Raw genomic sequence first — 12,585 nt, 5'->3', positions numbered from 1 at the left:
AGTTAATGAAATGTTTCTAATATTCTGTCTTCTTACTCTGTCATCACTTTTGCCCAAATGCTGGGAAAATGAGAACCAAAAGTCTTCTGGTTATTGCCCATGTTATGATTTATGGAATTTCTGAATTTCACAATAAAGGCTGTACTTTTTACATCTGACTGACGTCAAAGTTTCCTGGCTTATTAGTATTCTCAAAAATAAAATTTGGGAACTGGTTGAAAAGATCCCAACTGGTTGAAACCTAAAAGAAATGCAATTGTGCAATTACAGTATTGCTATTTAAGAAAGGATAGTGAGTCACTTTTTAAAAATTCGTATCAGAATTAGAAAAATGCAGTTACCCATTCTTAAGGCGGTAGTGGAGGAGGAGATATCTGTGTATACATACATTCATGTATATACCGGGGATGCCAAAAAAAATGTATACACATTTTAAGAAAGAAAACTATTAAAATTGTAATAATATATATCAATAACAAAAGATGAACACAAGTCATGATTGACCTCAGCAATTACAAGAGGTGCTCAAAGTGGTTACCATCAGCATCCAGACACTTCTAATTACGACAAACTACTGCTTGAACAATGCTGACCAAAGTGTCCACTTGTATACGTTTTTTTGGCACCCCCAGTACACACACACACACACACACACACACACACACACACACACGTGTGGGAGAAGTGGCAGGGGTAGAGTGGGTGGAAGCTAGAGAATGGTAGAACTGCATTAGAATCTGCTGAGAAGCTTTTCTAAAATGTAGGTACTGTGTTTTCCTGAAAATAAGACTATATCTTATACTAAGATTTGCTCCAAAAGATGCATTAGGGCTTATGTTCAGGGGAGGTCATCCTGAAAAATCATGCCGGGGCTTATTTTCTAGTTAGGTCTTACTGTCAGGGAAACAAGTTATTCTCCTTTCCTGGGCATATCAATACCTTGGGGGTTGAGGAGAAACCTGGCATGTGTGTTTAATAAAGCCCTCTATCTGAATTACAAGTTATGTTAGAAGGTAGGAATTCACCTTATAAAATGTAATTGAAAAGTAAAGTCACATGTTCTAGAAAATATTAACTGGTTTGTGTGTTTTTTTGAGTCCTGGAACAGAAGTAGTTAGAATTTGGGAGACAACTTGAACTATATTCTGTTTGGCAAAGAGGAGGGAAGCAAGAAATGAGGAAGACATCTTTCTTCTATGTACAATTTTGCCTAGGTTGGGGCCCTGTTAATTTTCGTTTTCTTATGGACCAATAGCTAATGCATATTTCTTTTTATCTCTTCAGATATTTGTTATTCAGATGTATACACTGATGGGAACATGACCTAAAGTTTAATTTTTTGGTTAAAATTTAGTATTTTGGCTTTATATATATAAAGACTGAGCTAAGGCATCCTACTTTTCCTTTCTTCCACTGCAGCAAAGAATTCAGGATCAAAGACCAGACTCAATATTAATTCTGATTTGGTTTAGCTAACAACCATCATTTTAAAATGTAATTGTACTCATAGGTATAGGTTTCTTTATAAGGGGAAAAAAGAAGAATTTTTCAGACTTGCTTAACTTTTCATTTTTAAAAAATTTTAATGTCATTTAAAAAATTAAAGGAGCTTAAAAAGAAAGTTCAACAGATAATTATCAGAGAAAGCAAACTTATTTTAAACTCTCTTTATTTGCAAGAAAATTATGCCCCATATTGTAATACGTACAGTTTACTTATTAAAAAGTGAAGATGAAAAAAAGAATCCTGTAGGCATCCTAAGCATGACCTGTGTGCCATTGATAGTCTAGGCTTGAAACTAATCATTAGTTTCTGAACTAAACAACACTTAAAGACATACCACACAGTTTAACAATGCTTGTTTGCACAGATTTTAGTATAATAGTTTAACCGTCAATTTTATTATTTTATAGTTTGTAGATTTTTTTCATTGAAATTAAATACAAAAATCAACTTGCCATGGCTATATGATGTGCTGAAACTAAGGTGCCAGAAGAACCTTCTGTTACTTTTACATGTCAACTCACTATTGCACCCATATCTGGCCAACGTTGATTTTAAGACTCCAGGGCAAGAATGGTCAAGGGCTTTCCAAAGCTACAGCAGGTATAGAAATAGTAATGTACATATCAACAAAAACTGGTATCTGGGATCCTAGGCCCAGCTAATAAGCTACTCAGATCTCGTTCAGTTTCAGAATTTAAGGATTAGGAAATGCTGGAAACTCTTGAGTAGGTCCACCTAGAAGTAGAAGCAGTAAAGCCCAAGACTAGTGAAATTCTTCAGTAGTGTTGGCTTCAGTTTGTAAGTTTGGTTTTTAAAAACTATATGATGTTTAATCATTAAACAATTGTCATAAAACTTTGGCACTGTGTATAGGTTAAACCTGCCATAATACTGACTGTCATGGAATAATATAGCATTGGTAAAGAGAGGGTACTAGTTAGATTCCCATAGGCAAAAATCTGTTGATTTTGATTTTCTGGTATAGAGGCCCTCGTTAAGAGGCAGAAAAACGACTTTGTGATCATTTAAACATGGGATATGTTTTTGTTTTTGCTTTCGTTTTACTTTACAAATCCTAGTCATCAGCATTATTAATAGATAATTTGGTGATTCTCACAGAAGCAGGGCATGCATGTTTATTCTCACCTTTGAATTCCAATCTACCCTTCTTGTGCTTTTCTGTTTAGTCATAACCCTCTCTTCCTTCCAAATTTGGCAAAACATCCTTGAACTTTCATCATATTCAGATGTGGCAGCTTCCTTTCATGAACTTTCATACCCTATTCCTCTTTTAATGTCTGTTTCTCATACTATATTAGTTCCCTTTATAGTATTACTTCCTCCTATGATACGAATTTTTACTCATTTTGCAAATATTCATTGTAGATATTCTTATTTCATCCATTTGATTAGAGTAAGATCTTTTTTTTTTGGATTAGGAAGAGTAAGTTTCCCACAGAAATTGTGGTAAATTTCACATATAATGCCTCTTCAACAAGGTTTTGTCATGACTGTTAGAAAGGCGCAAGCCCTCCTTGGATATACTTGCTGTGGCCATTGAAGATAGTACTGGTACAAGTGGAGTTCTGACTCCTGTAATCCTTCATTCACAAAAGTGGCTGTCTTGCATGAATTTTGTTATCTCCCCTGGTGCCACCTACCCAAAGCAAGTATGTCAAACATCCTTAAGCAAACCGTGACCCAGTTTTACAAATCTTGGCTAATTTTGAGTTAGGAGTTCCTTTCTTTAGATATATTTTAAAATTAATACAGTATACAAAACATATTCTATGAATTACAATGTTAAAAAACTTTTAAAAAGACCCAATATCACATAAAGTTTTGAGTTCTTTAAAATGTCTGCTTTTAGTTTATAATTTAGCAAAGAGATCACTGTTTTGAGAGACTTTTTAAAAATTGCTTTAAAATGGTCACTTTTAATGGAAATCTACTTAGAATTTGGTGCCTGTTTTGCTTAATTTCTAAAGTGTAACTAGTTTGTTTTGCAAACATTGTTCAATCTGGTTATATAAATTGTCTAGCACAGTCAGAAGACTCATAGTTCATCATTATATTTTTATATTTAAATACATATCAATAATTATTACTATAATCAGTAATTAATTATAATCTATAATTTATTTATAAGTATATGTAATTATAACTTGTAAATTATATTAATAATTTATAATTAATGACTTATTAATATAAATCACATATTAAATATGTAATATGTTATGTATTTATTATACCAGGTGATTACCCTGGAGGGGGAAATAATATTTTTATATAAGCTCTCATTATTTGGTAAATTATGTAATTATGTTAAATATTATAGAAGTTGGAGATAGTCATCTCTGATTAAGTATGGCTTTGTGTTGTTTTCTTCTAGAAGAATTATTGTCAAGAACATTTGGTTCTATTAAATAGTATGTAATACCATGATTAGCTTTGATAAAATTAATTTATTTACTTGTTTAATTGCTGCTGCTTATTATGCTAAGGAACTAATGAAAATTATAGTATAGGTATAGTAGGTCAGAGCACAGACTGTGGGTCCTCACTATCTAGGTTCAAATCCCTGTTTTGCCACCTATAAGCCTCATTTTCCCCATTTGTTAAGGGGAGACAGTATGCTACATCATAGGGTTTTTGTGAAAATTAAATGCACACACATAATAACCACCTACTACATAGTAGCTATTTTTATTAACAGATGTTAATATAGATTTTTTTTTCAGTAAATCCTTTGGCTAAAGATGAAAATAATAAATTAATAAACTGTTTGTAATTAAAATGTCATAAATATTCTAATACTTAACTAGTTCTAGGAAGCTACTCTGTTTATTTTATATTTTAAAAAACAGCTTAAGGGGCGGCTAGATGGCTCAGTTGGTTAGAGCGCAGTGCTCATAACACCAAGTTTGCTGGTTCGATTCCCACATGGGCCAGTGAGCTGCGTCCTCCACAACTAGAGTGAAAACAATGGCTTGGCTTCAAGCTGATGGGTCCTGGAAAAACACACTCTTCCCCAATATTCCCCAATTAAAAAAAAAAAGCTTAAAAGAGTTTTGGTTTTTACATTTATAAATCTCGAATGTTATTATCCCACACTCAGAAAATATTTTTAGTATATAATACAGTAGTCAAACAATTTACTAAAATAGCTAAATCTTCTGATCCATAAAATGAATAATGATAACATTAAGTCACTGATTTATTTTGAGGATAAAATGAGATAATACCTTTGGAAAAAACCTTTGTAAACTGAAGGTGCTTTAATTCTTGTCTAAGCAAACCATGAAATAGATGCATCATTCTATTTTGCCAAGCATATGTTAAATTAACTAACTTTCATTGTCAATTTAATGTTCAGTGCCCAAAAAGTAAATTTCATATCAAGGTCATGCAAATATGAGTGAATGTCTCCTTAAATTTTGAATCCTGGCACCTCTCTTGCTTTACATTAGACTTGGGCCTGTTTTATCCTACTTGTAGACGTTTTTGTCTTGGTAGAATATGGGCTCAAAGACATTTTTGCTGCTAAAATAAAAATAACCCAAAATATATTTGTAATTTCATCTTTTCAGTTCTGCTTACTGTGAAGTTAAAGACAAGTATATAGTAAGAGTTTTCTTTTATTAATTTCACAGATTAATAATTAATTCCTGAGTTATATGCTACATTTCCAAAGTTGTTTGCTGTCATTGGACCTGCTACCACACCTGTCTGGCATATGCTTCACACATGTTGAAGCCAGGAAGTTGGAAATTGATAGAAAATTGTGTTACTTGTAACAGAGCTAAGGCAATATGGAAATTGTGAGCTCTGTCACCTGGAAAACATTCCTAAAAGCAGTACAGCAAATCATTTACTTATTCAGCAAATATCTTTGGAACCCCAATTCTGTGTTAGGAGTATAATAGGGAATAAGGTATAGTTGAACTAGCTATCTCTATATTAGCAATTTGTGACAAGAAAACATCTATTCTAAAATATAATTTGTATTGTAATTAGTGTCCCATTTCTGTTAGCATACTCAAACTTTTTACCATGGACTTGAAGATTCTGCATAATCAGGCATCTCTCTACCTTTTTCTACTGCACCACTTTAGTACCAGAAGTTTCTTTTTCCTAAAAGAATACCACTTTCGTAGCACACACTCTCATCTTTTGGGACATCTCTGACCCCTGTTCCTCTCAAAGCACAGCCTCCTCCTCACCATCCAGTGTGATTGGAAGATATCGGAGAGTTTTGAGTAGGAGGAGCATATGGGGAGCAGCTTATTAGCTCTGTTGAGGAGGGATGGGAGGCAGCAAGAGCAGAAGTATGGAAACCCATTGGTAGGCTGCTTTTGTAGTAGTACAGATGAGATAATAATGGCTTAGACTCTAGTAATCTTAGAGGTGATGAGAAGAAGGTAGACTTGTATATATTTTGAAGTTAGAATCAACATGACTTTCGTGGATTGGGTAGTGGAGTGTGAGGCAAAGAATAATTAAAGATGACTCCTTTTATGCTTTGGGCAACTAGATATAAGGAGTGATAATGATATGGGGAAAACCGGAGGGGGGCAGGAGATTTTTGGTGGTAGAGATGATTAAAGTTTTTTTTACATACAGACATCAAGTGAACATGTTGAGTACGGTGGAAAAGGACAGATACTTCAGAAGTGACCTTTCAAATCTGTCAGTGTCTGACAATTGGAGGATTGTTTACCTTTATGTCCCTACTTCTCAACATAGGGCCTGTTAGAGAATAGACATACAACAAATATTGGTGGGTGGATGGGTGGGTGGCTGGGTGGCTGGATAACTACGCATACACTTATATGTTTGAACAAATACATTGTTCCTTGTATAAAGGCATTTATATGTATAAGTAAGAATAACAACCATAATAATATCAAATATATAGCACTTACTCTGTGCCAGGCGCCATTCTAAATGCTTAACATATATTAACTCACTTAATTCTCACAGTGCTAGGATTTAAGTTATTGTCATAAGTATCTGCACATAACAAGGTTAGGCAACTTGTCCAGGGTCATGCATCCATTGTGTTAATCTGAAACACAAGCAGCTAATCCATATAAGGGTTAAGCCATATCTGAAGAGAAAGTAAAATGCCTGATTAATAGCATACATAAATCTTATTAAAGACTCAGGTTTATTTGCATATCTTTGTGAGTCTCAGGTTCTCCTAAAATGCCTTTCTTTGAGAGTAAAATGGGATTAGTCTATTCTTTCTGAATATATGTGGATTTATACCTATATTTCAGTTAAATAAAGGTATTCAATTCATCAATGGCTAGAAAACAAAACATTGAGTAGACATACATGCCTTAGCTGGTATTGTTGTTAGCATTACTTTACTCAAATGAAAGCCATTACTTAGATTGCCCTTCAGAGCGCCCCTACTGAATGTAGAAAAGAATGACTTGACAAAAGAAATTACATTATGGAGATTGCAGAATAAACCAGTATTGTTTATTTTTTTTAAAAAAAAGATTTAGTTTAACTTAGTTTATTGTGGTTTTAGTCATGTAGAAATTTTCAATTTCTAAGTAATCACAGTGGTTCACCTTTTTCTTTATGACTTCTGGGTTTGGGTCAAACCTCCGATGTCCTTCCTTATCAAAAAATTATAAAGATATATCTTGTATCTACTTTCAATTTTGTTTTTAATATAAGTAATTGGTTTTCTGTATAGTGGTGTGAAAGTATAATTATCTGTTTTTCAAATTTCTAGCTAACTTTTCCAGTACTTTTTATTTTTACAAAATCTATTTATGTTTGCAATATTTTATATTTTTACTTCTGTTGTACCACTTCTCAGTTTTTGATACAAATCCAGCATTTTGGCAACCTGTTTTCTTGTCCTTCTTTGTTCAAGCATTAAAAGAGTAGAATATGTATGCTCCTCTTCCTTTTTATGGACTTGCAAATAGTCAACTCCAGAAAATTACAAGATTTGAATCAATGTTTTTAATAGTTCTTACTGCTGGTCTTACTTTTTTGTAAATGGTATTTTTAAAATTATACTTTTAAACTTTTTACTTGGTGTGTAGAAAAATACAATATTTCGTACTGATTTCATAGCAGTAACTTTGCTAACCTCTGGTATTCTAATAATTTCTCTGTAGATCCTTTTGAGTTTTCTTTATTGACAATCAAATCATCTGTGAATAATGGTATTTTTGTTGTTTCTTTCTTTCCAATCCTTTGATCTTTCCTGTCTTTCCCATGTCTTACTGGGCTTTCTGGAACCTCAACTACAATGCTGAACAGAAAGCGTGATAATGAGCATCTTTCTCTTGTCTCTGAGATTTTAAAGGGAAAGCTTTTAATATTTCACTGTTACATATAATGTTTGCTGTTGGTGTTTTGTTTGTAGATGCCATTTATCAAATAGGAAGTACCCTTCTGTTCCTGGTTTACTAAGAGTTTTCTTTCTTTATTTATTTAAATTACATATGGGTTTTAAGATGAAAACTTTTTCTGCATTGACTTTGATAAGACTTTTCACCTTAGTGAGGTGAATTACATTATAGATTTCCTAATGTTGAATCAATTTTGCGACCTGGGTAAACTCAAGTTGGTAATGATATATTCTCTTTTTAACACTGCTGATTTGGGTTGCTAATGTTTCTTTTTTAGAATTTCTATTATCTCTGTTCATGAGTGAGAATGGGCTATAATATACCTTTCTGTAATGTCCTTGACATGTTTTAGTATCAATATGCGAACCTCATGAAATGAGATGGAGAATGTTTCTACTTTTTTCATTCTCGGAAGAGTTTGAGTAAAAGTGGAATTAATCTGTTCCTTGAATGTTTGTAGAAATCACTAGTAAAACCAAAGGTGCTTGATGTTTTCTTTGTGGGAAGATTTTAATTACTGATTCAAATGATTTAATAGTGTATAGAACTATTGAGGTTAGTTCTTTTTTATTGTTTTGTTAATTTATATTTTTGAGGAATTTTCCACTTGATCTAAAATTTCCAATTTATTGGTATAAAATTATTTATAGTAGTTCCCTATTATCTTTCTAATCTTTCTGATGATGATCCCATTTTTTGTTTCTAATACTGTTTATCTGTCTGTTTTTCCCAGTCAATCTGACTGGGGGTTTCTTTAATTTTATTAGTTTTTTCAAGAAACCAATTATTAGTTTTGTTGATCAAATTGTATGTTATCTTTTTTTTAGTTTCATTAAATTTTGCTTTTATTTTTATTATTTACTTCTTTCTACCTGTTTTGGGTCTTTTCTGTCTTTTTCCCTAACTTTAAATTTTTAATACCGTGTTTCCCCAAAAATAAGACCTAGCCGGAACATCAGCTCTCATGCGTCTTTTGGAGCAAAAATTAATATAAGACCCGGTATTATATTATATGATATGATATATTATACTATACTATACTATACTAACATTACATTACATTACATTACATTACATTACATTACATTATATTATATTATATTATATATTATGTTATATTATATTAAATTAAGACCCGGTCTTATATTATAGTAAAATAAGACCAGGTCTTATATTAATTTTTGCTGCAAAAGACACATTAAAACTGATTGTCTGGCTAGGTCTTATTTTCGGGGAAATACAGTATAAGCATTTACATATACATTTTCCTAATCCTTTATTTGTGTATAGTACAAAAATTGACAATTGGAATTTTTAAAGTGGAAAAAAAGATCTAATTTTAATTTCTAAATTGCTACTGTCAGTTGTGACTAAATTTATAGCACTCACCATGTCAATATGATTTTATTATGTACATAGGAAAATCATACTTACCAATGTTGTTTTAATGTCATCTTGTTTCATATAGGATTCACCTTTATTTGATCTTATTAAACAAGCAAAGGACCGAGAAGGACCAACTGATCACCTTGAACCTGGTTGTACTCTCAACCTTCCTCTCCAGAATAATCACACTGCAGCAGACATGTAAGTAGAATACATGTTGTTATTCATTCAACCTGCAAATTGATTTTGAGCATAGCATAATGCGACGTACACTATCAGAAGCTGTAGAGAATAGAATTTAGAATAAGACATTGTTCCTGCTTTCAAGAAGCAGGAATATAAGATACGTGACCCAAGTAAAGGTCATTACAGTGGTACAAGGTGCTACTGAAAACACTTAGGTTTGGTTTAATGAAGGCAGTTTTCATGGCAGAAATGGCAATTTAGATAGGCCTGAAAGGTGGAATAGAATTTCAACATGGAACCTGGAGAGGAGGGAGGAGATAGAAAACTGTTTCAAGAGTCAGAAATGGCATGAATCCCAAAGCATAGCAGCCAGGAAAGTAGGAAACATTTTGGGGGGAATTTACATCAGTGCACTTGGAGTGAAGAGTAGAATCGGCATAGTGAGTGAGTAGTGTGGGATATGAGACTAAAACAGTCGCTCACGGTATGATAATGATGACGGAAGAAGAAAGCAGTAGCTGACATTTAACGAGGCTTCTCTGTGTGCTGAATGAACAGTTGCCTGAGTACTTCAGATTCTTTTTTTTTCCCATTTACTCTTCTGTAACAGCCCTATAAGGTAATAGATACTGCTATCAGCTTCAATTATCTATAAAATAGGAAACAGAGAAATAAGGTAACTTGCCAGAAGTAAACAGAAATCATACTGAAGCAATCTGACGCCAACACTCAAGCTCTTAAAGATTCCAGCTACACTGCCTTCCGTTGAAATGTGCCTAATGTGATGTTTCTGTTTAGTTCTATGTAGGAGTAACATTACAGTGTGCTGTGATTCATGCAGGGACTGTTTTTCAGAGATATCGTTTCCATGCTAACTTGTACCCGAAGTATTTCTAGTATATGGAGCCTCTGCCTTCATATATAAGTTTGTTTGCTGGGTAATATCATAAAATAAGTCAAGCGTTATCTTTTTCTTTAATTCAATAAGCAGTTGTCTGCTAAGTGCCAGGAAGTCTTCTAGGCAGCAGGAATACAAAGGTGAATAAGATGGGTTATGTCCTTGCCCTCACAGAGCTTACATTCTGGAGGAAGGACATAGATGGTGAACAAGGAAACTAATATGTAAGGTGATTTTAGAGTATAGTAAGTTCTATAATAATCAGAGTGATGTGAAAGAGAAACAGAGAGAGTGATAGAATGTTTGGGGAAGCTTTTGCTGATGAAGTGACCTTTGACCTGAGACCTGAAGACCAAGAAGGTGCTAGCCGGGCAAAAACCCGCACGGTAGACCTTCACGGTGTGCACTCCAGGCAGAGCCAGGAGCAAGTGCAGTGGCCTGGAGCAGATCGAACTCAGCTGGTCTGAGCAACAGAAAGAAATCCCAGTGTGGTTGGGGTCAAGTGCACACGAGGAGAACTGTGCAAGATGAGGTTGCAGAGGCAAACTGGGACGAGACCTTGTAAGTTCCCATAGGCCATAGGAAGGAGTTTGTACTTTAGAAGGACAATGGGAAAGCATTTTTAAGCAGGGGTGCAGCTTGCTATAATTTGTCATTGAAAGGGCCACATTCTGGCTGCTATTTAAAGTAGAGGTGGAGTAGGGGGAGGGAAAAGAACAGGGTGAGGAAGAAAGTATAAAAACTAGTTAGAAGATGATTTCAGTAGTCCAAGTGAGAGATATAGGCAACTTGGTCTAAGATAGGTAAGTAGAGATAGAAAGAAATAGAAAGTTCTCGGAAGTATTTTAGAAGATTTACTAGGACTTGGTTTTTCTTTGTGTTAGAAGAACTAGGAAAAGAGAGAAATTACAAATAACTCCTAGGTTATGACTTAAGGAACTAGATGTAATATAGAACCATTTATTGAGATGGGAAAAATAGGGGGAAGAAGTCAAGAGCTCCACTTTGATATTCAAGTAGTGAAATCCAGTAGGTAATTGAATATTTGCATCTACAACTCAAATGAAACTAACTTCTACCCAAGTTAAGTCAGTCTGCAATATTTTTGCTTAATGAATTGAAGGGAAATCCAAGGTTGACAGTAGACTAGACGCTGGGACTTATGAAATCATTATGATGGCAATTCCGTTTTCCTAGTATACTGGTTATAATATACTACGTGCAGTAGAAACATCCGTAGTAAGGTACAAATCCTACTTCCTGCTCAGAATTATTTGTCAGATAGTAAAACAAAATTAGAAAATGGGCCTGGATTATCCTGTAAAATAAAGGGCAACACAGCAATAGCATGTCAAAAATTGAGAGATAGTATTTACTAATATCTCTGCCTCAATTTATGTCTGACATATTTAATGTACAGGTGTAAATCTGCCTTGATAATGTTATCTACAGTATTAATTCATGGGATTCTGTACTAAATAGTTTAGATAGGTGTATGTATGTGTGTGTAACTTAAGTCATATATATGAACCATAGTTATCAATGTAACATTTTTAAGAGGAGAAAGAAATATGACAATACTATCTTGGTATCAATAACTTTTTCTTTTAAGCTGGAGTCATTTTATGATCTCAATCCCACTACAATTATTAAAATTGAATATATATACTGTATAATTTTCAATAAGGCAGTAATTCCCAGGAAGAGCCATTTATTAACTTTCTAAAGTTAGAAATGATAATGAGAGCTTAGTTTTTCTATTAAGCTACCTTTTCTAGCTTTTATTTAAATAGCCTGCTCAACTAATTTGGTATAGAATAACAGATTAAATAATAGATGTGTTTGGATGTATGTGTATAGCCGTGTGTGTGTGTGTGTATGTGTGTGTGTGAGAGAGAGAGAGAGAGAGAGAGAGAGAGAAAGATTTTTAGCAAACTTCATATAAAGACTTTTCCTTTTAATATATCTAGGTACCTGTCTCCTGTAAAATCCCCAAAGAAAAAAGGTTCAACTCCACGTGTAAATTCTACTGCAGATGCGGAGGCACAAGCAACCTCAGCCTTCCAGACTCAGAAGCCATTGAAATCTACCTCCCTTTCACTCTTTTACAAAAAAGGTTAGTAGATGATTACTTTCTAGAGCATGGACTCTGAAACCAGGCTGACTGGGTTCAAATCATGGTTCTTCCGCTTCCTAGGTATGACCTTGGGCGAGTCTACTTTATAT

General features: G+C 33.7%; 1 protein-coding gene across 3 annotated transcripts in view; it reads left to right on the top strand.

Annotated features, from left to right (window-relative positions):
* The window catches only part of RB1 (RB transcriptional corepressor 1), a 162,568-nt gene that overhangs the window by 136,563 nt on the left and 13,420 nt on the right, over positions 1 to 12,585 (top strand). For all 3 annotated transcript variants that reach the window (XM_019748050.2, XM_074329955.1, XM_019748051.2), the window contains 2 exons: positions 9,358 to 9,476; positions 12,330 to 12,475. In XM_019748050.2, the coding sequence (XP_019603609.2) occupies positions 9,358 to 9,476; positions 12,330 to 12,475 (265 nt within the window). The remainder of the gene's footprint in view (positions 1 to 9,357; positions 9,477 to 12,329; positions 12,476 to 12,585) is intronic.

This window comes from Rhinolophus sinicus, linkage group LG04 (genome assembly GCF_036562045.2).
Source record: "Rhinolophus sinicus isolate RSC01 linkage group LG04, ASM3656204v1, whole genome shotgun sequence".
NCBI classification, from domain to species: domain Eukaryota; kingdom Metazoa; phylum Chordata; class Mammalia; order Chiroptera; family Rhinolophidae; genus Rhinolophus; species Rhinolophus sinicus.
This window is presented reverse-complemented; position numbering and strand designations above follow the sequence as displayed.